The 26,629-nt window shown below is 43.4% G+C and overlaps 1 protein-coding gene across 1 annotated transcript in view; it reads left to right on the forward strand.

The window, feature by feature from the left end:
- The window catches only part of LOC139406598 (ephrin type-B receptor 1-like), a 185,236-nt gene that overhangs the window by 118,838 nt on the left and 39,769 nt on the right, over positions 1-26,629 (forward strand). Inside the window, exons 5-9 of the mRNA XM_071149361.1 lie at positions 6,536-6,871; positions 17,763-17,887; positions 22,958-23,120; positions 25,499-25,607; positions 26,382-26,446. Of these exons, the coding sequence (XP_071005462.1) occupies positions 6,536-6,871; positions 17,763-17,887; positions 22,958-23,120; positions 25,499-25,607; positions 26,382-26,446 (798 nt within the window). The remainder of the gene's footprint in view (positions 1-6,535; positions 6,872-17,762; positions 17,888-22,957; positions 23,121-25,498; positions 25,608-26,381; positions 26,447-26,629) is intronic.

Raw genomic sequence — 26,629 nt, forward strand, 5'->3', positions numbered from 1 at the left:
TGAAAACGCTGCACAGTTGTGGAAGGCAGATCTCTGAGGAAACAGTGTGTAGCAGAGCTAACCTGAAGCCAGCCTCGTAGCGGGTGTACATCTAAGCATCCTTGTTCAGTTTGCATGTTATTGACTCACATATTTATTCTACTTTCTATTCACCAAATTAGCTTAGAGATGAAGGTGAATTTCAGAAACACAAATAAACACACCCACCACATACAAGCAGTACGCACTTACACACACACACACGTTAGTAGTATACACACGTATACTTTCTCTCTCTATTGGTTTCCCCTGCTCACGGACTGTGCAGTAGAGCAGCTGTTAGGCTGTGTGTAGAATCAGTGTGAGCAAGGCAAGGTGTGTGTAAAGTGGGCTGGTGTTCTGCTGCTCCCTCTGTCAGATTAGAAGGCTGATGGGTTGACACTCTCCCCACACTGTCAGCAGGAGAGCAACGCTACGCTATAACCACGGAGCTGCACTGGTGAGCCTCCATGCTCCTTCAAAGACCTATCACTCACTACTACACTTCTTAAACATCAGGTGCCCATCTATGCCCCCCTATTGGAACTTCCTGTACACCCTCCTGGAAGCCCTCATCAGGCCCCATCCTGGGCCTTGCCATACTGCTGGAGAGGAGAACATTGATGTTTGTTTAATTATTCTAATTGAAGCGGCACCCCTACGGCAAGCCAGCAGTGTTGCACAGTGTGTGGACTTGACACAACATTGACGGTAATTACCTGGAGTCAGATAGAGAGACAATAGCTATTACTCCATCAGGGAAAGGAGTGATGAGACCATTCTACACTCACATAGCTCGCCTCACGCAAAGAGGCAAGCATCTTAATGTCTGCAGCTGGAAGATGAATTCCCCAGTCTGTGTGGTCATTTGTGGTCACACATGCACGCACGCAGGGCAGCAGGTAGCCTATCAGTTAGTGTTGCTAGCTTGAATCCCTGAGCTACCAATGTGAAAAATCTGCCAATGTGCCCTTGAGCAAGGCACTTAACCCTAGTTGCTCCAGGGTCGCCGTTAATAATGGCTGACCGTGACCCCAATCTCCAAGGCTCTCTCAGGGGGATTTGGGATATGCAAAAAACACATGTGCATAATGCACACTTGTACATGTGTGAAATAGGACAAATGTAAGCACCGACCAAATAAAATGTTATATTATTACAATATGCACATGTAAAAACATGGGCCTGGTCATGTCTAGCCCACTCACTCAGTCTCATGAAATATGCAGGTAGCATAGAGCCTCAGTTACCCTCTTCCCTTTGCTTTCACACTCAGACATAGACAGCTACAAAAGGTCATGAAAACATACAAATAAAGTGTTGCTCCAGACAGATTGAAACTAAAACGGCCTCTCATGGGTTTTCCTCGAAAGGTAAGGTTGAATGTTAGAGCAGCCTTGGCATCTTTAGAGCAGACAGTTTCAGACTGCTGTGCCCCCTTGGGTTTTGATATACAGTAGCACATGGCAGAATCACTGAGGACTGTAGAGTCTAGATTGACATTCAAAAAGCAATTTGTCTCTGAGACATACCCATTAAAACCCTACTTCCCTTGTTCTTTATTAGGACATCCGGTCATAGAATCCTGTTTAAATCCAGGCCCACTGGGCAAAAACTGGTAGAATCAATGTTGTTTCCATGTCATTTCAACCAAAACATGTCATTTAATCAGCGTGGAAAACCTGATTGGATTTGCAAAGAGTCATCAACGTAAGGGAATTTGGTATTTTTTTCCCATGTTGAATTCACGTTAGTTGATAATTCAAAAAATATATAAATCAAAACTCGACTTGAACTGACGTCTGTGCCCAGTGGGGGGGCAACAGTAATGGTGAACTACCAGACTTACTAGCTAGATACTCTGTTGCTGTACTATAATATAATGTATTAAAATGTCCCGGTGGAAGATAACTTTTCATTTAGTCATATCATGGCCTTTTCTAAACACTAAAGGGCAGTTTTGTCATGGGCCTCTCCACAGGGAATCTGGAATGCCTGATAATACAGATCGGTAGAGTCCGGCCTGTTATTTCCCTCTGGGCGCATTCCGGAATGGCATCAGCGGGAAAGAAGGAGAGAAACGACCGGTCCGGTCAAGGAAGAAGTGTGTGATTGTTAGCGTGTGGAGTCGCGTGCCGACAGACTTCCTGACGGTGTCTTGGTGTGCTGTGGGTTTAGCCTTTGGCTCTTGGTCTTGCTGGGTGATGGTGATGGGCCTCTCTGGTTTCTGCAGAGTAGTTTGGACAGTCAATACACAAGATTCCTTTTTTTGTAGTTGTTATTTTGCTCACATAAATGAAGACAACCTTCAAAGAGTTTTGGGCTTTTGATTTAATCTATGGTGGCGGCTTGTATGTTCTTAATTATTCTGTTTCTCCGTATGTGAACTGTTATTGTAACTCACAGTTGATGAGAAAAAAGTCCATTCTACACTTAAATTGCATATTTGCTAAAGAATGTTAGCTAACCCTGTAACTCTCACTCTGAGGTCTCCCGGTATGGTTGTACAGAAGGCTGGTGATCCATCAAAGGCTAGTCAATGGCAAAACGATTACCCCCCTGTCGTGTCCCTGAGGGCAGGGGCACGAGGCGCAGTATCAATTACCCTCAAGTTAATTAGCATAGATCTACAGACCAGTCTGAGGGTCTGGGTGTCGATAACTCAGCTTGGTGCAGCCCTGTGCCACTGAGCCAAATCAACCCCGACTCCTATAGCTGATGGGACAGTGGGGGAGAGGGAGAGAGAACAGTAACTAACGCTGTAGACAAATTAGATTCCCTCGCAAATTAAAGAGGGGAGGTGCTAGTGACAATAATGGCCTGTAAATAAGACGTTAAGTAGTGATCAGATCAGCCTTCTCAACCCCTCCATGTTTTATTTTTGCAGAGCTGAGAAACACATCACAGACATCGCAACGGGATCTATTAAACTAAGACAGGCTTTTGGCTGAAAGGACCAGTGACCCTGTGTTATGTGAAGTGTGAACCAAGTCTTTCAATAAATCCCAGCTAAAAGAGTCTCTAATTGGCCACCCATGGCAATCAAAACCTACTTACAGCCATATCAAGATACAATTAGAAGGTACACAATTACATGTATTAACAAACAGTAAGCAAGACAGATGGATTCCCTATACAGTTCACACTGGCTGTGAGTTATGAGTTATCATACTGTATCATACCTCCTCTGGGTGGTCTATTATAGAGCTGCTGTATGGAGCAAAGCCACTCTTCTCCGCAGCACCTGACCATTACTGTTGTAATCCACAGACTCAGACTGCTGGCTCTGCTTCACATAGAGAAACAGAGAATGTGAGGAGGGTGATCAGGAGAGAGAAATATAAAAGAATAATGACCAATTTCCATACATTCAGATCACAGCCGTGACTTACGGAGATGAAAGGGAGAAGACAGAAAAAGTGAATCAGAGAGACAGAAAAGCCAGGCTGCTAAGACATGGTCAGACCCCTGTGTGTACATCGGCAACCGCTATCAGAAAGGCATATGTTAAATTGGTCAGCCAACCCAATGATCTGTCAGTTCCTCTTGATTCACTGGTAGAATGGTCAAATACAAATTGGAGTCCCACAGTGATGGTTGGGCTTCGTGAAATTGTAAACATACACATACAGTAACAACCGACTATTGTGAATGAAATCTTGAGATTTTGAGAGAAGCATACAGTACAGCCACCATAGGGAAATATGTCCACAAAAATATGATTGGACAAGAACTGTGTGATGATAATAGTTTTAGTCTCAAGCACAGAGATGGAAACAGTGCACAACAAAACCCAACGTCCCTGGCAGGGATCACAGAGCCAGCCAGTTCAAATGAGTTCAAATACATGAGAAATGTAGTGAGAACTGTTTCAGCGTTCCAGTATGAGTGAATGTTGGTGAGAGGGATGAGGTTGTGTAGGAAGGTTGGCTAAGAGGGGGTGATTGAGTGGTGTAATTTCAGCTCCCATGCTGCGCTTTGTCATGTTAATGGTATTGTAACACTGTTGCAACACATCAACATCAATAACACATGGGGCTAAATGGCAGCTGAATACCCCATGAAGTCTAATAACCAGTGGGGGATAATTTCTGTGAAAAGCATAGCAGTGGCATACAATACCAGTCAAAAGTTTGAACACACCTACTTATTTCAGGGCTTTTCTTAATTTGTACTATTTTCTACATTGTAGAATAATAGTAAAGACATCAAAACTATGAAATAACACATATGGAATCATGTAGCAACCAAAAAAAGTGTTAAACAAATCAAAATATATGTTATATTTGAGATTCTTCAAAGTAGCCACCCTTTGTCTTCATGACATCTTTGCATAATCTTGGCATTATCTCAACCAGATTCACGAGGTAGTCACCTGGAATGCATTTCAATTCAAAGTTGTGCCTTGTTAGAAGTTAATTTGTGGAATTTCTTTCCTTAATGCGTTTGAGCCAATCAGTTGTGTTGTGACAAGGTAGGGGTGGTATACAGAACATAGCTTCCAAATAAATGCTTCACAGAGTTCAAGTAACAGACACATCTCAACATCAACTGTTCAAAGGAGACTGCATGAGTCAGGCCTTCATGGTCGAATTGCTGCAAAGAAACTACACTAAAAGACACCAATAATAAAAAGAGACTTGCTTGGGGCAAGAAACACAGCAATGGACATTAGACCAGTGGAAATCTGTCCTTTGGTCTGAGTACACATTTGAGATTTTTGGTTCCAACCGCCGTGTCTTTGTGAGACAGAGGATGATCTCCGCATGTCTGGTTCCCACCATGAAGCATGGAGGAGGAGGTGTGATGGTGTGGGGGTGCTTTGCTGGTGACACTGTCTGTGATTTATTTAGAATTCAAGGCACACTTAACCAGCATGGCTACCACAGCATTCTGCAGCGATACACCATCCCATCTGGTTTGCGCTTAGTGAGACTAACATTTGTTTTTCAACAGGACAATGACCCAAAACACACCTGCAGGCTGTGTAAGAGCTATTTGACCAAGGAGAGTGGTGGAGTGTTGCATCAGATGACCTTGCCTCCACAATCACCTGACCTCAACCCAATTGAGATGGTTTGGGATGAGTTGGACCACAGAGTGAAGGAAAAACAGCCAAAAAGTGCTCAGCACATGTGGGAACTCCTTCAAGACTTTTGGAAAAGCATTTCTCATGAAGCCGGTTGAAAGAATGCCAAGAGTGTGCAAGCTGTCACCAAGGCAAAGGGTGGCTGCTTTGAAGAATCTCAAATATAAAATATATTTGTTTAACACATTTTTGGTTACCACATGATTCCATATTTGTCATTTCATAGTTTTGATGTAGTCACTATTCTTCTACAATGTAGAAAATAGTCAAAATAAAGAAACACCTTTGAATGAGTAGGTGTGTCCAAACTTTTGACTAGTACTGTAGATATATACTATTTATAACAGGTCAAAAACATAAACGCAACATGTGAAATAGCCTATTTCGCTCAAATGATGTTCACAAATGTGTGTACATCCCTGTCAGTGAGCATTTCTCCATTGCCAAGATAACCCATCCACCTGACAGATGTGGCATATCAAGAACCTGATTAAACAGCATGATCATTGCACAGGTGCAACTTGTGCTGGGGACAAAACAAAAGGCCACTAAAATTAGCAGTTTTGTCAAAAAACAATGCCACAGATGTCTCAGGTTTTGAGGGAGCGTGCAATTTGCATGCTGACTGCAGGAATGTCCACCAGAGCTGTTGCCAGAGCTTTGAATGTTCATTTCTCTACCATAATCCGCCTCCAACGTAATTTTAGAGAATTTGGCAGTACATCCAATCGGCCTCACAACAACAGACCACATGTAACCAAGCTAGCCCAGGTCCTCTATATCCGGCTTTTTCACCTGCTGGATCATCTGAGACCAGCCACCTGGACAGTTGATAAATCTGAAGAGTATTTCTGTCTGTAATAAAGCCTGCTTGTGGGGAAAATCATTTTGATTGGCTGGGTCTTGCTCCCAAGTGGGTGTGCCTATGCCCTTCCAGGCCCACCCATGGCTGCCATGGCTGCCTGCCCAGTCATGTTATATCGCTAGAATAGGGCCTAATGAATTTTAATTGACTGATTTCCTTATATTAACTGTAAAACTGTAACTCAGTAAAATCGTTGAAGTTGTTGTATTTTGTGTTTATTTTTGTTCAGTATATTTTTGGTTCTGACTGAATGTAATGTACATTATGTATTTGTCAACATTACAGACGACTGGTAAAACAGGAGTTAAATTACTTGTGTGTGCATATTTTTTGACTGCAATGGTGGCATCAGTGCTATATATCTACATCTGAGTTAGTAATATTTGTTGATCACTATGGTTGATCCTAATATTTATTTCATATCAGAGTGCAGTGTCTTTGTGCCGTGTCATATTAAAGTAATAGCCAGTTGCTGAAACAGTGCTACAAAAATGCCTAGAGACACCATACTACATACTGTACAGTATATTCATGTCTGCACTGCATTCCCTCTTCCTATCCAGGTGTCCCCTCTGGTCCCAGAAACGTCATCTCCATCGTCAACGAGACCTCGGTGATCCTGGAGTGGCATCCTCCAAGGGAGACTGGCGCCCGTGATGACGTCACTTACAACATTGTGTGCAGGAAGTGTCGTGCAGACCGGCCATCATGCTCCCATTGTGATGACAACGTGGAGTATGTACCCAGGCAGCAGGGTTTGACCGAGACCAGGGTGTTCATCAGTAACCTGTGGGCCCACACCCCCTACACCTTCGAGATACACGCTTTCAATGGAGTCACCAACAAGAGTCCCTACCCTGCTCAGCACGTGTCCATCAACATCACCACTAACCAGGCTGGTCAGTGGCATTGTACAGCACCATGCGTTGTGTCTCACACCATGTGTTCATATACAGCCTCCACTGGCAACCATTATAAAGCTTTGTTCTGGGAATCAATTCTTCAAGGCTTACATTATATTAATCTTCTAAATGATTAATGGTATCACACAACAACACATCAGTACTTCTGACATTTCTTGTTTTTTAAGCTGGAGACATTCTTGAACCAAAGACAAACTTTTGATCTTTTGTCAAGACTTGTGGATTATTCATTATGTTTTTTAAATATTCAAACGTCACAAATCGGTTTATTCGTTGTATGTCTTTCAGAGCATAGACACCATTCTGGAGGTAGAAGTGTTGTCACACAATGCATATTTATATCGCTTTATTTATGCTACTGAAACATCATATGGACTTAGTAATTTAAATGTGAGGTAAATAGTATCTGGCTCTGTCAAGCTTGTGTCGGTTGGTGTACTAAAGTGTAATAAATGAAGGAGACATTGTTTCATTGAGAAGCCATTCTAATAATCAGTGCTCCTGTCACAAGCTATACCCCATGGGTAATGCCAGGGCAGTCAACGGCCCACTTCGTCCAGACATAGGAATCGTTGTTAGGAAAACTTGAGAAGGATTCCAATTATGACTCTCTGCCTCATTCCACTGTGAATGTTCCCGGAGGTACATCAAGATTGTCTTGCACTGCCATATTACTTTCACTTCAATGGGACCAAGGTTTGATTTATTTTTTACATTTTATTTAACCTTTATTTAACCAAGGTTACTGAGCTCAGTGAGCTAACATTGTGTTCAGTCACATTCAGTTCATACTTCACTGTTCATACTGTTCATACCCCTCTTTTGGCAGAGAGAAAATATTGCCATTTTAAACCTAATTCCTACAATTCTACACATTCTACCATGGCTTATGGTTGTTCATATGATACCTGAGTGACTCAACAAAATCAATGGGGGCCCCCTGTGGGTCGAGGCCCATGGGCATGTAATCTGGCCATGATAACTACAAGGTTTAGATAGCTGGTTAGCCTAATTTACCTATGTCGCTAGCATGGCTACTACTGTAGTTCATCAACTAGACATTTTATACAGGTTATAAATAGATCTATAAGGTCTGTCAGTGAATGACATAACAAGAGGAAAACTGCCCATGAATTACTCAACAGCAGTAAGTAGAAAGCCTGACTGATTTCACAAAAACATTATTTTAAATGTTTCATTTATTTGGGGTCGGATCCTGCGGTCCGTATTGACCCCGTGCTAGGTCTGGATCCATCAGGATCCGTGGTCTGCCAGTTGAGGATGGCTGTTTTAACACATATATTCCATTCCTATAGTACTCTTCTGAGATGCCCCACTGCAAGTGAGGCATAGCTCCTAAAAAAATTAATTCACTTAGAAATGTCCTTATTTTTGAAAAAAAAAAGCACGTGTTGTCCATTAAAAATGATAATGGGCCTCTGTATGCCTATGTAGATATCCAATAAAAAAATCTGCCATTTCCAGCTACAATAGTCATTTACAACATTAACAATGTCTCCACTGTATTTCTGATCAGTTTGTTGTTATTTTAATGGACAAAAAATGTGCTTTTCTTTCAAAAACAAGGACATTTCTAAGTGACCCCAAACTTTTGAATGGTAGTGTACATGGAATATGTTGGTATCTACAATAACACTACTAGAGCCTAGCCAAACATGTCATATATCAATGGCGGAATGTGTAAGAGGTATGTTGGCGGTGTAGCTACATCTGCTGGAACAGTGCCTAGACTAGGAGTTTTGAAATGTCTCCTTACTGGCTTTTACATAAATAGCAGATGAAATATAGTTAGCTAGGACAGGTTTTGAAATGTAACCTGGACTCAGGGGTAGATGACGTTTAACACAGTAAAATAAAATCTGGGACACTCAAATGTTACGAATTACAATTCATATGATATGTTACGAATTACAATTTGTATGTTATGTTACGAATTGCAATTCGTACAATATGTTATGAATTTGCAAAAGATTTTATATATTATAAATTACAATTTCTTGTGGCTAATGTTAGCTAGGTGGCTGACATAAGGCTAAGGGTTAAGTTTACAGGTTAAGGTTAGGGTTAGGGGAAAGGTTAGCTTACACGCTTAGTAATTCATTTAGTAAATCATTTAAATAGATTTACTATGTTACGTCTAGTCAATGAGACCAGGCTGTGAAATGATGAGATTGAGAACATTGGCTTGTAGAAACAGGACTCAAGCAGAAATGAGAACGTAAATTGCCTTTATTACCTAGTAGAGCTAATAGTCCCCATCATCTTGCTTGACAGGGTAATTGCTTGACTTGACAGCTGGATATAGATAAAGAAAGAAAGAAATAGATACACCAAATAGCCAATGCCAGTGTCTTTTGTAAAAACGGCTGCAGTAGTAATGAGTAGGTAAGAAAAATGGTCTGTGACATTGTATTATTGTCAGGTAATTGTGCCGTTTCAGCTGTCTGAGAAGCCTTTCATGTCATGGCTGTGTAAGGAGTTATCTGTCATGTTGGGAATAGAAGGAGTTGAGAAGCAGTGGAGTAGATGGATGTTGAACTAGAGTTACCTTAAACGGTGAATGAGTTGGTTCTATTGAAAGGATCCGTTTGGAGGAGACTGGTTGGAATAGTGTCACTTTCTGAGGTTCAGAGTAAAGGAATTCTCTGTTGAGGAGAGAATTAGTTGTGGTTCAGTAAGGGACCATTAGACCTTATTCAGGCAGGAGTGACCAAGCTGACATGAACTCTGATAGATGCTCTTCTCCTATCCTCTCTCCTCTCAGACACATTGTGGTGTGTTTTATCATGCATACCTGATTTACCACCAACCGAAGTCCAGCTTACATCTTGGAACTTTTCAGTTGAATGTAAAATGTAATATTACACATGCTTTTACCATTGCCTTTTACAGTTTCTACATTCTCTAATGTAGGAAATAATGTCTGCAAAAGTCTGCTAGAGGGTGTCATTCCATAAATTCAAACAGAGGTGCAGATTGAATGGCATGAAATTAATCTTTTAACATAGGCAATGTTTTAACATTTACAATCCGAGGCCCCGCTTACTCTTCCAGAACTGTTTCAGGTAGTTCTAACAGAGTAACTGACAGTAGCAGGCCTGGATGATAGAAGCTCACAGAGAACTGTGCCAAACCCGCTACTCTGGCACGACTTCGGGGCCCCAAACGTTTCCCATACTGGCATAGAGTTAATGTGGCGGGTGCTGGTGCTCAGTGGAGGCTTCTCTACAGCCCAGCAAAATGTGTTCTCAGGGGAACACTTTTTACAGTACACACACTCCGCTCAGGTACATTTAAAACGTGTCTACTGTTCCATGGGTAGGAGATGTCTGGTCAAAAGTTGCATTGGTCTACATAAAGGGATCCATGTTAACCTAAGCCTCTCATAAAGAACACTAAACCGTGTGTCAATTTGTAGAGAGAGATTTTGTTCTTTGTTCCATCAGTGTGATCTTAGAGTATTTGAATTCATCAGACAGACTCTTGAATTCCCAAGCCGAAAATCTGTCATAGTGCTCTCATAAACTGTACTAATCATTGAACAGCTTCAGACGGTTACTCATAGAAGCTCTGCTTCCTACACTAGTAAGAATGCATTTCAATTTCGCATGGAATATATATTTCCTGGCATTTTGAATCTGAGGATTCAAGAATCACTGCATCAGCTAATCCCATCCTCCATGTCACTAGTATTCTGCAGTCATAGGGGTCTGTCCTTCCTTACCGAAGCTCATTCACCCATGACACCATTAGATGAGACAGGAAAGGCTTGCAATGACTGTATTATTTGGCACCATATACACATAAGTAAACACCTCAGAAAAATACAGAATAAAATCAAGGTATAAGAGTAGCTACAGTAGCCACTGGCAGTTAGCTATATTTAATATCTTATCACAGAAAGCCATGCTCTTGTGTTCTGGTCCGTTTGTCTCCTGTGTCCTATCGGGACATTTGGAAATTGCATCTGAACCAACATCTTGTAAATAAGAAAAAAAGAAACAGATGGAAATATTCCCCTAGGCAGTAGACGTTCAGACGAATAACTCTGTGAGATAACAGGCTATGTCTGGCTATCAGGAGGACTGTCTGTCTCTGTGTGAGGGATCCCTGATGCTCAACACTTCCTGCGCCTGAGTAGAAGCATTATCTAGAGCTATAAAACATTCACAGAGACCGAGAGAAAGAGAGTGAGAGAGAGAGTGAAAAAAGAGAAACAACAATGTGTACAGGAGAAAAGATAGATAAATAAAACAAATTGTAGTAAGACAGAAAAAAAATCATGTACACCTAACAAAAAATGCAACAATTTTAAACATTTTCTGAGTTACAGTTCAAATCAGTCAATTGAAATAAATTCATTAGGCCCTAATCTATGGATTTCACATGACTGGGTATTGAGATATGCATCTGTTGGTCACACAGTAGATACCTTCACACAGTTGCCTCATGCAGCGCAACACACCTCCTTCGCATAGAGTTGACCAGGCTGTATATTGTGGCCTGTAGAATGTTGTCCCGGGAATGTTGGCGGGAACTGGAACATGCTGTCGTACGATCCAGAGCATCCCAAACATGCTCAGTGGGTGACATGTCTGTTGAGTATGCCGGGCATGGAAGTACTGGGACATTTTTTCACCTTCCAGGAATTGGGTACATATCATCGATTTTCCTACTGAAGATGGTTACAACACCAAACTGCAGTCAGGTCAAGACCCTGGTGAGGATGACGAGCACACAGATGAGCTTCCCTGAGACAGTTTGTGCACAGTGCAGAAATTCTTCGGTTGTGCAATTCCACAGTTTCATCAGCAGCCGGGTGGCTGGTCTCAGACTATCCCGCAGGTGAAGAAGCCAGATGTGGAGGTCCTGGGCTGTCGTGGTTACACGTGGTGTACGGTTGTGAGGCTAGTTGGACGTACTGCCAAATTATCAAAAATAACGTTGTAGGCAGTTTATGGTAGAGAAATTAACATTAAATTATCGGGCCACAGATCTGGTGGGCATTCCTGCAGTCAGCATGCCAGTTGCATGCTCCCTCCAAACTTAAGACATCTGTGCCATTATGTTGTGTGACAAAACTGCATATTTTTGTGGCCTTTTATTGTCCCCAGCATAAGGTGCACTTGTGCAATGATCATGCTGTTTAATCAGCTTCTTGATATGCCACACCTGTCAGGTGGATGGATTATCTTGGCAAAGGGGAAATTATCACTAACAGGGATATAAAAAATGTTTGCACACAATGAGAGAAATAAGATTTTTGTGTGTATGGGCAATTTCTGGAATCTTTTATTTCAGCTCATGAAACTTGGGACCAACACTTTACATGTTGCGTTTATATTTTTGTTCATTGTAATTTTGATCCAAATTGGTAATGGAAGCCAGGGACATGTTGTCCCACTCCGTAATGAGACTTTCCTATTGATGTAGATTACCTGATAAAAAGGTAACATAGTTTTGTCTGATATACAGTATGTGATGAACTCTGCCTTATTATTTTGGGAAGTAGTCTTGGGATATGGGGAAGTAGGATTCCCCTGGTAATGCCTGGGGACTGCTGCTTCGTCCTTTAGGTCTCCGGTGGGATATTCTTACCTTGTGAGAATTGAGGGTTCTCAGAGGATTGGAACTCTTGACAGTTTTACCGCCCTTATCTTGCTTGTTCAATTTCTCCTCTACACATTTTCCTCCTTGTAAATCCACACATCTTGGAGACATAAAAAGAGCAACACGCTGAGGCAGGCCTTTGAGAGCACTGCTGGTTTACCTTGGCCAATAAAAATGGATTGGCTACATGAAGCCCAATAATTCAAAAAATGATTATGAAGACATCAATGTCTCTCTAGTAACTTGTCATTATACAAATTATAGCCTGATATTCGGTGGGGGGGGGGGGGGGTCTCTATTTTTTTCACTCCACCACAACAGAAAATTCCCTCAAAATATTCCCTCCCCTGTCGCACCGGGCGAATCAAGCCCTTTTGCATGGCGCATGGAGATGCAGAAACAAGAGACCACATACACCTATGTAGTTGTTTTAATACAAATCTGGGAATATTTGGCTAAGCAAACATTCAGGAGAGTGTAAGCAGTTACAAAGGAAGCTTTCAAAACTGGAGTGAAGAAGCAGTAAATACTGTATGTTGAATGAGTATGATGTCTGTCATCCATGAGCAATTAGGGTACTATTTTTTGGTCCCAGTTAGAACCCATTTTGGTTCCAGGTAGAACCCCTTTGTGTTCCATGTAGAACACTCTGTGCAAAGGGTTCTACATGGAACCCAAAATAGTTCTACCTGGAACAAAAGGGATATACCTAGAACCAAAAAGGGTTATTCTATGGGGACAGCTGAAGAACTCTTTTTGGTTCTAGATAGCACCTTTTTTTCTTAGTGTAGGTCTAAAACGTGAGCATGGAGAGCTACAGTACACAAGTTTGCCAAAATAGCTTATTTATTTCAGTCTAATTGTTACTCTATTTACTTACTTTTGTAGCTCTCCATCAGAAACTCACTTTTTGTGAACAATTGACTTCCTCTCTCGGCCCAAGTTTAGCTGGAACTGAGCCCGACAGAATTTTACCAAATGTGATTCGTTGAAGATATGACACATTGGCTGCAAAATATCAGATGTCACGATTGTTTAACATCCCGAGATTACATCAATGACTTAAATCTTATCATAAGTCCAACGTGACTGCAAAACGTTGGGTTGAAATGCAATCTATAGCAATTCTGATCATATTAATGGGAAGGCTACGGGGCCAATGTTTGGCCCCACACTTTGGCCTGTGTGTTGTTGTAAATAAGTCGGCATACCTGAAAATGTTCTGAAATACAGGACTGTTCCGGGAAAAAAACCCACAATGTTCATCATAATGAACCTCGAATACCGTATTTAACGCTCATCCTCTTCTTCTGACGAGGAGTTAGACATATCGGACCAATTTGCAGCGTGGTAGGTGTCCATTTTAATATTTAAACTGAACACTACAAAATAACAAAGTGAAAGCACAAATGAAAATCGAAACAGTCCCGTATGGTACAGACACAGGAAACAATCACCCACAACTCAAAAGTGAAACCAGGCTACCTAAGTATGGTTCTCAATCAGGGACAACGATTGACAGCTGCCTCTGATTGAGAACCATACCAGGCCAAACACAGAAATCCTAAAACATAGAAAAAGGAACATAGACAACCCACCCAACTCACGCCCTGACTATACTAAAACAAAGACATAACAACAGAACTAAGGTCAGAACGTGACACCGTATACCCATCAGCCGAGACAATATTATATACATGAACACACACACACAGGCATCAGATGAGCACATCAACTTCAATAGAGTAAAATGACAATGCATCAACAATACTCACATTTTCGTTATTTAGAGTGCCCCCCCCCCCCCCCCCCCCCCCTGCATCTTGGTCCTCCTCTCTTTCACCCGAAGACAGTTGTGACAGAATAACCCACCATGAAAGGACCAAGCAGCGTGATAAGGAGGAACAGCGCTTTGTGGAATCGAGGACTCGGGACGAAATACTGGACGGTAAAACATCCTGAACCTGGGAGGAGGTGATTGGCAGGGGACAAGACCCTGCCATGGAAGCAGGTGGAGAGGGCACAGGAGGAACGGCAACAATATATGGGTACACGGCTAGCACGGAAGCCTGAGAGGCAGCCCCAATAATTTTTTGGTGGGAGGCACACGAGGAGTTTGGCTAAGTCAGGTAGGAGACCTAAGCCAACTCCTTGTGCTTACCGTGGCGGGCGTCGTACTGGTCAGGCACCGTGTTATGCGGTGAAGCGCACGGTGTCAACAGTATGCGGACTTAGCCCGGTGCGCTACATCCCAGCTCCCCGCATCTGCCGGGCTAGGGTAAGGATCCAGCCAGGGCAGATGGTGCCAGCCCTGCTCTCCAGACAGCCAGTGTGTCTCCTGCGCTGGCATTGCGCACTGTGTCTCCCGTATGTCTGCACAGCTCAGTGCGTCCTGTGCCTGCGCCCCGCACGTGCCGGGCTAGAGTCACCATCCAGCCAGGACGGGTTGTGCAGGTCATTAGCTCGAGACCTCCAGTGCGTCTTCACGGTCCGGTCTATCCAGTACCACCAGTGCTAACACCACGCACCAGACCTCCAGTATGCCTCCACAGCCCAGTACATCCTGTTCCTCCTCCCTGCACTCGCCCTGAGGTGCGTGCCCTCAGCCCAGTACAACCAGTGCCGGCTTTACGCATCAGGCCACCAGTGCGCCTCCTGGGTCCAGTACTCCCTGTTCCTGCTCCTCCCACTCGCCCTGAGGTGCGTGTCCCCAGCCCGGTACCACCAGTGCCGGCACCACGCACCAGGCCTAGAGTGCACCTCGCCAGTCCAGAGCGTCCGGCTACAGTACCCAGTCCAGAGCGTCCGGCTACAGTACCCAGTCCAGAGCGTCCATCTACAGTACCCAGTCCAGAGCGTCCGGCAACAGTCTACAGAATGGAACCTCCTACGACGGGCCACAGACCGGAACCTCCTACGACGGGTCGCAGTCCGGAACCTACCAGACCGGATCCGCCAGAGTCTCCCTCCAGACCGGATCCGTCAGAGTCTCCCTCCAGACCGGATCCGCCAGAGTCTCCCTCCAGACCGGATCCGCCAGAGTCTCCCTCCAGACCGGATCCGCCAGAGTCTCCCTCCAGTCCGGATCCGCCAGAGTCTCCCTCCAGACCGGATCCGCCAGAGTCTCCCTCCAGACCGGATCCGCCAGAGTCTCCCTCCAGACCGGATCCGCCAGAGTCTCCCTCCAGTCCGGATCCGCCAGAATCTCCCTCCAATCCAGAGGTGCCACTCACTCCAGACTCGACCCTCAGTCCAGTGGCATCCTCTAATCCGTGGTTGGCAGAGGGGTTCCCGCTCCAGAGACATTAAGTAAGTGTGACGAGTCAGAAATGGAGCGGGGTCCACGTCCTGAGCCAGAACCGCCAACTCGGAGTCATGCCCACCCAGACCCTCCCATATAGGTTTAGGGGTGCGGCCGGGAGTCCACATCTTTGGGGGGGGGGGGGGGGGGTACTGTCACGCCCTGACCTTAGTATTCTTTGTTTTCTTTGTTTTGGTTAGGTCAGTGTGTGACATGGGTGATGTATGTGTTTTTGTACTGTCTAGGGGTTTTGTAGGTTTATGGGATTGTTTACCATCTAGGTGTTTATGTATGTCTATGGTTGCCTAGATTGGTTCTCAATTAGAGGCAGCTGTTTATTGTTGTCTCTGATTGGGAACCATATTTAGGCAGCCATCTTCTTTGGGTATTTCGTGGGTTATTGTCTATGTCTAGTTGCCTGTGTTTGCACTTTTTGTATCATAGCGTCACGGTCGGTTTGATATTTTGTATAGTTTGTTTAGTGTCTATCTTTATTAAAAGTATCATGTATTCACATCTCGCTGCGCCTTGGTCTCCTCCATACGACGAACGTGACAAAATGTCAGATGGCTTCTTTTAGTTTTTGTGGCTATTACTCAGACAGCCATTATTCACACCTGAGCATGAGGTCTAGTCTAGCATACCAGATTTATTTTCTTAGAGAACTGAGTGATTTTTCTCCCACCTCTCTGATTTGGCTTCTAATTCACTCAGCCTAGTGCCAGCTGAAGTCTGTGACAACAGACAAGAGAGGCGGGGGAAGAGAGAGACACACACACACAAACACACACACACACACACACACACATACATATATACAGTATATATAGCGTTACTTGTCAAATATAGTTTGGCCTGTTCCGTTCACCGCTCAACATAAACCCTACGACTTTGGCCTGTGTGCTCGCTTTATTATACAAGTTGCCCAAAAATATAGGAGGATATTCCAATCCATTTAGCTAGACTTTCACTCCCTAAAATCTAGCCAATTTCATATCTCATAGTCCAAAAAATGAAATCTTCAAATTAAAGAAAGTAAAAAATGAATTGAATGAAATAGGCTGCTTGAGTTGAATAGGCTGCTGCTTCACCCCTAGCCAACCTCGGCGTAATTCATAATGCGGCGCAAAGCTGGAGCAGCAGTGCATGAAAGAGAGAGCCAGAGAGCATCCTCTCACTGACTGACGACTATCCCCACGCTTCTATCAGCCAGAACAGCAGTGTACAGACAGCCACCTAACAATACTAACATCTCCTCCTGCTGCTGCTGCAGTAAGGTGGCTCAGTCACATTGAACTGCTGGGCTGTAAGAAAAACATATACAAACAGATACACCATTAAGTAATCATGTGTCTGAAGGTAATGTCCAACACTCCTCCTCTCTCCATCCCTGGTGCAGGGCTTGCTGATGTGCACTCCATCCCTCCCCTGGGTTAAGATGATGGGTTGGTGGAGATGGTGGCCTGAGGCATTGGAGTGGTAGCAGGGAGAGAGGGAGGAAATGAACGGGCAGTTTAATTCATTAAACATGTTATGTGCATTTCAACTTTATTGCTCTCTGTAAGGGGGAAAGAAGACTGAAAATCAAATGTGCTATAAAGTGAGCTCAGTTCAATGCCATATCATTTTTGTAATAGAAATACTATGAACAAGGATACCTCAGTCCTGCTCAAAGGAATGGTATGAAGACATCATACATCTGTAGTGTTTCGTAAGAGATTTGAAAGCCATTCAATGAAATGTGACTCTTCAGTCAAGCACGTGTTTTCTTCCTATCAAGGAAAACACAATTCAAAGCTTCATACAGTTTCAGCACAAAATACCTTTATTTCACAACATTGATGAAACATGTACAGTGGGACTGTTCCTATACTAAAGAATGCTAAGGACGTATCCAGACAGTTAACCTTACCTCATGTTTGTCTGTTCCCTCAGCTCCCTCCATGGTTCCCATCATGCACCAGGTTAGCTCCACCATGAAGAGCTTCACGTTGTCATGGCCACAGCCAGAGCAGCCCAATGGAATCATCCTGGACTATGAACTGAGGTACTACGAGAAGGTAAGATAGTATTTTCAAGTTCAATGTTTGTAATAAGAACTAGATTACACGAGCAGATCATTATTGTCTACCAGGGGCATCTCCCTTACTTTCAATGGAAAGAGACCCAGAATGTTGTCTCTGATGGGTGAATATTCTGGGCTGGTATTGTTCTACCAAACTTGTTGGGAATATTAGACTGTATTCCTTTATTTATCCTTTTCCCCATCAGACTCAATATTCATGTTCCATTACACTTGACACGTTTGGTGTAATTTGATTCTACCCTCCTGTTTGAGTCATTCCCCCGGTTGCCTTGGAAAGCGTGTGCCTGAGATTGCCTTAGCAACCTTGATAATTGTCCATTAATTGCGTTTAACTGGAGTCTGCTTTAGATGAGCACAGAGCACTGGGTTGCTAGGATACTGCAGTTCTTGGACCTAATTTGTGTGAAAGGTGTTCTCTTAGGCTGGATCCTTCCGCTAGCCCTGTCTAACCCGTGGCTCCTCCACACAGCCTATTCTCCCCTGAGTAGAGGCAGCACACACGGCCTCTCAGCTCTATATCATTAGGTACTAAACATGCAGCTTCCCCTATGCTTAGAGAGGGCTGCCCTGTATTCTCTCTCTGGTCTTATATCAACTCCATCGCCCAAGCCTCGCTCTGGCTCTCTCCGCTTCCTCTATAGCTCCCTACTCCCTCTTGGTCTTTCTCTCTCTCTGTTTTACAGTGTGCTTCTCCATTGTTGTGTCCATTCCCTTTTCATTTTCCCTCTGTACCTGCTGCACCTCTACAGTCTTCTGTCAGTATCCTTCTCTGGCTCTCTTCTTTTCCTCTCTGAAATAGTATGGTCATACCTATGGAGTTCATGGATAGGGTGGTTTTTATTGAAAAGACTGTGTTTACAGTCCTGTCCACCCATAAAGCCTGCAGTTACTGTAATATTGTCTATCATCCAGCATAACTGTCAAATGTGCTCTTTCAGAGAGTTTGGTCAAAACCCTCTATGTCCTCTGATGACTTCGTTGTTGTCTTGGGATTCTGTGAGAGGCTGTTATTAATAAGCACTTTGTGTCCAGTTCTGACAGCATGAGAAGAGGGAGGCTAGCAACACTCTAGCTGGCCTATTTAAACCGGCTAAGTTGCTTCAAAGTAACTAACAATTTTAGCATTGTTACTTTTAATGGACAGGACCACAAATGTTTTCATCTGTCTGCCTTTGTCTGTGGGGTGGAAGGTAGTCTAGTGGATAGAATGTTGGATTAGTAACTGAAAGGTTGCAAGATCAAATCCCTGAGCTGACAAGGTAAAAATCTGTTGTTCTGCCCCTGAACAAGGCACTGTTCCTAGGCGATCATTGAAAATAAGAATTTGATCTTGACTGACTTGCCTAGTTGAAAAAATAAATGTGTGTCTCTCCCCATCCACTAAGCTATCTCGAGCTTTGGCAGTTTCTGTATTTCTCTTCTGTCCTGAGACAGTAGTAATATTTCAGTATAGAGACACACCCGTTTTTCATCATAGCAGAAGACAGTGAAAATCACGGGTTTAGGATGAGGTGGTTTCATTTCAAGACTCCCACAGTGTTTCCAAAGACACAACACAGTGCTGAACACAATAATTTCCTCAGGGATAAAATAGTAATATCGTCAAGATATGAATAGGGATATTTGCCTGGACCGCAGTCATATTGCAAAGTAGAGATGAAGAGAGAACCTGAAACTCCTGCTGGTTTCACTGAAACCCTCAGAAAGATGGCTCCACACACGTCACGCTGGGATTCAGGGGTTCCTGGCTTGGAAGGAGAATAATGAATTCTGCTATTACCCCAGGACCAGGTTAGACTCCCCCACAGAGAAGAATGGAGAGAATCCTGGATCAAATTGCATGGATACTGGTCTGAACGCTTTGTTGTACTTCCATTCTCTTTGATCTACTTGCCTAATATGATAGCTTTATTCACCTCTGTCTGGGCAAAAGGAAAATGGGTCACAACTAAAAGTGAAGCCTTTTAAGTTTTGATCCCATGAAGTCATTGAAGACGCCCACTCTAGCTCGCATGATGCTGTGTGGAGTATTAGACATCTTTGATGTTTTCACTAAAAAACAACAGCCCTGGAATAGGGATCATACCTGGTGAAATAGATAATTGTGTATGGAGGGCCAGAGTAACATGTTGAGTCCTGTCCTGCCATTCCCTTCCTAATTTCACCACCCCCCGTCCAGTGTTTCTGTGTTTTAAATGCCAGTCGCCCAGCTGCAATCGCCATAGAATGTCTGGAGCCTTGGGGGTGGTTTAGATTGGGGATCGGGCCTGGATTGCAACGATTGACCAGTGAAAGCAGAGATAAGGTCATCTCTATTCTACCAAAGGTTTTTTTTCTCTCTTCTCTTCCTCTTATTCCTTTTCTTGCTCTTTTTAGACTGTGCAGACAATGAAGAAGCGGTTGGTTTCCCAATGGGACAGCACACTGATAATGTCAGCACTCCCTGTCACAATATCCCATTATGTAGGAGAAGAGTCCTACCTCAAGTAATGCTCCAGTACAAACTCCATTCCACATTCTCTGCCTGTGTGAGGATAATTCCCTTTCTAGCCTGTGTTGAGGTAGTGGATGCCATCTTGGCCTTCTTGCTGAGCATCAAAGCTGGTGTGATGATAAGCGGTGAGAATATTGACGTGAAGGCAAGGTGCATTCTGCTATTGAAAGTGAAATGGCAAGGCAACAAGGCATATTCATCCGTCGGCTTTGACTGAAGTGCCACAGAACACTGCAGGGCTGAATACTGCAAGGCTGAACACTGCAAGGCTGTTGAGAGTTCAGTTCACAGTCCACCTCCGCAGCTCTGGGAGTCTCTCCACCCCTCCCAAATATTTAAAGAGGCCAGTCCAGGCGAGGATAAGGCCAAGGGTAGGGTGGGTTGGAGCTTCAGAGGGATGGGATTGGGAGGGTGGTGCAATCAGGCATTTCTGGGGAAGAGAGATAAGTGGCCTTGGGCATTTAAGGAAAGCCAGGCATTATTCAAAGTCCCCTGTATCTAATTCTGCACTGGACCTTGTCATTTAGGCAGTGCATTGCTATACTCTTAGAAAAATGAGTTCCAAAAGAGTTATTCGGCTGTCCGCATAGGATAACCTTTTGGTTTCAGGTAGAACCTTTTTGGGTTCAAAACCAAAAGGGTTCTACCTGGAACCAAAAATGGTTCTTCAAAAGGTTTTCCTATTGGGGATAGCCGAAGAACCCTTTTAGGTTCTAGATAGCATATTTTTTTCTAAGAGTGTACAGATGTAGGATCTTAATTTAAGCCAGTTTGCTACAGCAGGAAAATACTCCTGCAGCAACAGGGAATGTAAATTGTTATGTGGATTATAATTAATGGAATTTTTTTTGAAGGAGTTGATAGATTGTCCGTTAGGGTAAATCAAGTCTGACATTTTAAAGTGGAAATGTCAAACTTTAAAAGCCTTTTAAAACCTTAAATACACTACAAGTTTGCACTTCCTGGAGTGCAGATAAATTCTCAGCAACAATAGAGTAATGAAATTATGATCCTACATCTGTAAGGAGCAGCTATCTTTCAGGGTTTCAGTTGCATCTCATTTCGGCTCAGTGTTTATCTTCTGATAGAGAAAGGTCAGAGCCTCCATTAGCTGAGGAGAGCTCTCCCTTCCTGGCTGTGTCTCTGTGGGTCGGCTGTGTTTGTGTTTCTGCTGTGTATGCACACACTTTTCCTGTTATCAAGTACCACTATGGAATAGATACTGAAAGTAGCAGGCAAAATGTGTCAAGTTTTTATGTACACCAGCAGACCTAGCCTGAAATACAAATACCAAGTCACATTCTCACTAAACACTTACTAAACACATGCTAAACACTGAACATGTTTTTTTAATTAGCTGTTTTATGATTTGGTTATACTCTTGAGAATTCTATGGTGTTTACTAGATTGCTTGTAGTTTTTCAAGTTGTCTCTCTGTAATTGTGCAATGACTTGGTGCTGCCTATCTTGGCCAGGACACTCTTGAAAAAGAGATTTCAAATCTCAATGAGCCCTTCCCGGTTAAATAAAGGTTAGAGAGAAGAATGTACATACCACAGGAGGCTGCTGAGGAGAGGACAGCTCCTAGTAATGGCTACAATGGAGTAGATGAAATGGTATTAACCACATGGAAAGCATGTGTTTGATACCATTCCATTTATTCCATTCGAGCCCTTCCTCCCCAATTAAGGTGCCACCAGCCGCCGGTGGTATATACACTCACTCTTTGTGTACAGTACACAAAGAGATGTATGCTCTCCAAATCTCACACAAGCTCTTTTTCCTATATCCCTTCATTCTGGTCGTAGGCTAACCTGAACACGTCTCAGTGTTTTTCCACCACCTCCTGCGCCTGTTTGCTCTCATCCCCTCCACCGAGGGAAGAGTCTGTGGAGATAGACAGACAGAGAGAGATGAAAGCAAACAGAGAAAGAAAAAGCAAATGCCATGCGCTCTCTGAGCACACACAATGCCAGTGAAAAGGTGGGCTGAGATGAGCCAGTGATCTGAAAGGAGATAAGTGTGTGTTAACTCCAGGTGATGGTTGATGATGAATAGCTCTATGCATGGATTCTAAAACCAGGATCAGTTACCAATATTCTGCAGCATGATAGAGGAAAAATCTAATGTGGGGATGTTGTTTGGAACTCTTTTTTTCCCTCTCAACACCTCCCACGTATTGATCCTTGTCCCTATTTCTGGTTTTATGTGGCCCAATTAAAATATTTAAAAAATGACATACTTTGTGTATGTGAAAAGCCTAATTCCCATTGGCCTAATCCAAGCCCCTCTATGGCTATATAAAGAGTGCAACAGTGGAGGCCGATGTGGAAATCCACGATACATTATAAACTTAAAGAGGAAAAGGGACCAAGGAAATGTTGTTTTCTAAGTCCACAGGTTATTATGTACTGTCTGAAATGGGATAATGGGTTGACTTGAGGTGTGTTACTTCACTCCACCGCCTGAAGGCTTCAGGGCCTGTGTGATGAGCAAATGTAATTATCTATCTCGTTCTCCTCTTTTTCCATATCTCCCTGTCTGTTACAGGACCACACTGAGTTGAATTCGACCATGGTGCGCAGCCAGACCAACACTGCCCGTGTGGAGGGCCTGAGGCCAGGCATCATGTACATGGTACAGGTCCGTGCCAGGACGGTGGCAGGCTTCGGCAAATACAGCAGCAAGCAGTTCTTCCAAACCCTGACAGATGGTAGGTTCTGTGTGTTTGTGTGTGCGTGTGTGTGTGTGTGTGTGTGTGTGTGTGTGTGTGTGTGTGTGTGTGTGTGTGTGTGTGTGTGTGTGTGTGTGTGTGTGTGCATGGGTGACACAATCATGCCATGTGGGTCTTTGTGTCTGTGGACTTGGTGTGGGAGGTTGAATATAGTAGTAAATTCAAACATTTCCCTGCTAACTGGGTATTACTGCAATACAGATGTGTCGACGCAGAGCAGATGGTGAATATATTTCATAAAACACATATTCCCTTGATATTATGATTTCTTTTTAACATTCAGTACATATTCCAAAACTATCCTGCGTCCGGATTAAAGTGTTTCCTACTGAAAAAGAGCGCCACCTATTGGTGGTGGACTCCGATAGAGGTGCCGCTTTAGATATAGTTGAAACTGTCCGCCATCTTAGGTTGCATAATAATAACAATGGCCGGCGGCCATCTTACTGGCTATCAGATAGTTGCATACGGCAGGTAGCATAGTGGTTAGAGCGTTGGACTAGTGACTGGAAGGTTGCAAGTTCAAATCCCCGAGCTGACAAGGTACAAATCTGTCGTTCTGCCCCTGAACCGTTCCTAGGCCGTCATTGAACATAAGAATGTGTTCTTAACTAACTTGCCTAGTTAAATAAAGGTAAAATAAAAAAATACAAGCTAACAGTACAACCAGATATAAAGTGCCCTATCCTAGTACAGTGCACTTACAGTACATAGGTCAGTGACGCCCTAACACTAGCGTGTGTTGGGAGAGTCTAGGGCTGCAAGAGAAATAGTCCATGGGTTGTGGCCCAGGTGTTGATGTGCAGGGCAGAGGTTTATGCTCCTCACTCTGCCAATGCTTGCTGAAGACTGAGATTTGTCCTGGTCCCATTGGACAGACTTTTTATTGAACCTTTATTTAATTAGGCAAGTCAGTTTAAGAACAAATTGTTATTTACAATGACGGCCTAGGAACAGTGGGTTAACTTCCTTGTTCAGGGGCTGAACGACAGATTTTGAACTTGTCAGCTCGGGGATTCGATCTATTAACCTTTCGGTTACTGGTACAACGCTCTAACCACTAGGCTACCTGCTGCCCCAGATGACCTGATGAGATGCAGGTGGGCAGGGTCAAAGGTCACTGGGTGTGGCATATAAGTGGAGAGCTCCAGGGGTGCAAACAGTGTAGCCCGTAAACAATGGGGACCCATCCCCTGCCTCTGCTCTCTGAGTTGAGAGTAGGTAGGCTACTTGTTTCAAGAGATAGAGAAGGCTGTGAGTTACTGTTCAGGGTTTTCTACCCCTACCATCTGACTACTTCCATTTGTTTTAGGAAATGGCACACTTGAGGTGTTAGCCATAGTGAGTGGCACAGCTGCATAATGTAGTGTAGGAAAACAGCCAACAGAGAGCCCCTGCCTGCTCACAGTGTGGAGTAGCTTATTACCGGGGATGTTTAGCAGCAGTGCCTGCGGAAGACTTGGGGTTGCAGCAGCATCCGTTTCCCCCCAAATAGTCGAGTCATCAATCTTCAAAAAGTTTTCCGGTCATGGTCAGAGACAATAACCCAATAAAAAGTTTACACAAATAAGACTTTCATGCAAATTCTGCACCCACAAAATATTATACAACTATAACCCATATCAGGATTCTCCCCAGGTTTTTTTTTTAACAAGGTGGTACTGCTGAGTACGACCATGGGAGTGATCTCTTCGGGGGGCGGTGCTCTTTTGAACTCAGAGGTTTTTGTGTTTTTTAACATATTTAATCCCCATTTCTTGCAATCTAGAGCACGAATGATAACAAATAAAGTTAAAACATGTTTTTCTTTTAATTATATATGATTTTTTACATAGTGGCACAGCCGTCCACAAGGTGACACAGCACCACTCTTACATTCTTTGGGGAGAACCCTGCATATGATATCAGCAGAATATGAAAAGCGATGCTGTTCTTTCAAAACACAATATGCATTGACATATGAATGACTATTGATCAACACTGGAGAATGCATGTTTCAGTTGGAATTGACAGAACAGCTACACATACTTTTAAATCCGATCCATAGATATGAATGTTTCTGTTTACTTCTCAAGTCTCCCTCTGATACGTAATACAACATTTGTGATGAGATTAGCAGGCGTTCTTCTGATTCCTATTGAGTGTGTTAGGGGATTAGCTGTGTCAGGAAGCAACGTGTCAACTCTGAGAGACTGTCTGCACAGATACTAACCCACACGTCCGTGTATTCCCCACAGTCACACAGAGCTAGTAAAGGCTTCTCTCCTTTCCTCTCTTCTCTTCTCCCCTCCCTTATCTGTTATGTCACCCTCAACTCTCTCTCTCGCTTTCTCTGTCTGTCTGTGTGTGGTGTGCAGATGAGTATAAATCAGAGCTAAGGGAGCAGCTGCCTCTGATTGCAGGCTCAGCGGCTGCAGGAGTGGTCTTCCTGGTGTCCTTGGTGGCCATCTCCATCGTCTGCAGCAGGTAACAAGCATTTACAGATGTAGGATCTTGATTTGACCAGTATTGTTGTAGCAAAATCATCCTGCAACAACAGGATTTTAATGTTTATATTAGTCCACAATGCTGCTTGATCAGTGGTTAGGCTATTAACTGTGCAAAAGTAGGCTACATGAAAAGTGCAACACTGTTAATATAACCATGTGTTAGTGCAGGTTTTCAGTGAATTCATGTAAATCAAAAAAGCTCTTCTGCATTTCCTGCCACACAGGAAAATTCTCAGTAACAAAAGTGATCAAATGAAGATGCTACTACTACAGTCACTGTGCATACCTGGTGTTTACAAGGGATATGTTCAACCATTACTGTATGCCTCTCAGGAATTAAATGTTTAAAGATATAATCCGTAGTTGATACATCCAATTTTGGATATATATATATTAATAATATTGACTCTTAAAGAACACAACCTATAAATACCTCATGGGCTTAATTCAACTGTCGTGTCCCGTCAGAACCCAAAATAGAAGCTTGTTTTACTCCAATCTTTGTAAACCATGTAAATGTAAACAAACACGGTTAAAACTATCATTTTGATGTCGGTCTTTGCATCCATAGGTCTGTGTATGAATATAAGAGTAGTTACAATTCTCCAGGCCCACCCATCAGCTTTTTACCAAATCAGAGGCGGGATGACAACTTTGTTGTTGTTTCAATTAAGGATTTTAGCTTTAATACAGTGCAGTTATATTGTCAAATATAGTTACATGACTGTCTTTTGCTGATTCTTTGCTGCAGGAAGAGAGCGTACATGAAGGAGACTATATACAGCGACAAACTGCAGCACTGCAGTACAGGCAGAGGTGAGCATACAGCTCTCATTCCATCCATCCATCCCACACACACACACACACACACAACACTCACCTCACTGAACCTCTCACTCCCACCACACACTCTCCTACTAGTGACTCCACCAGACCAACTGGGCAGAGACGTCAGTTCAACATGTATTGTTTTATTTACATTTGGATGAGTTAGTGTGA

Source organism: Oncorhynchus clarkii, chromosome 4 (assembly GCF_045791955.1).
Source record: "Oncorhynchus clarkii lewisi isolate Uvic-CL-2024 chromosome 4, UVic_Ocla_1.0, whole genome shotgun sequence".
Taxonomy (NCBI): Eukaryota; Metazoa; Chordata; class Actinopteri; order Salmoniformes; family Salmonidae; genus Oncorhynchus; species Oncorhynchus clarkii.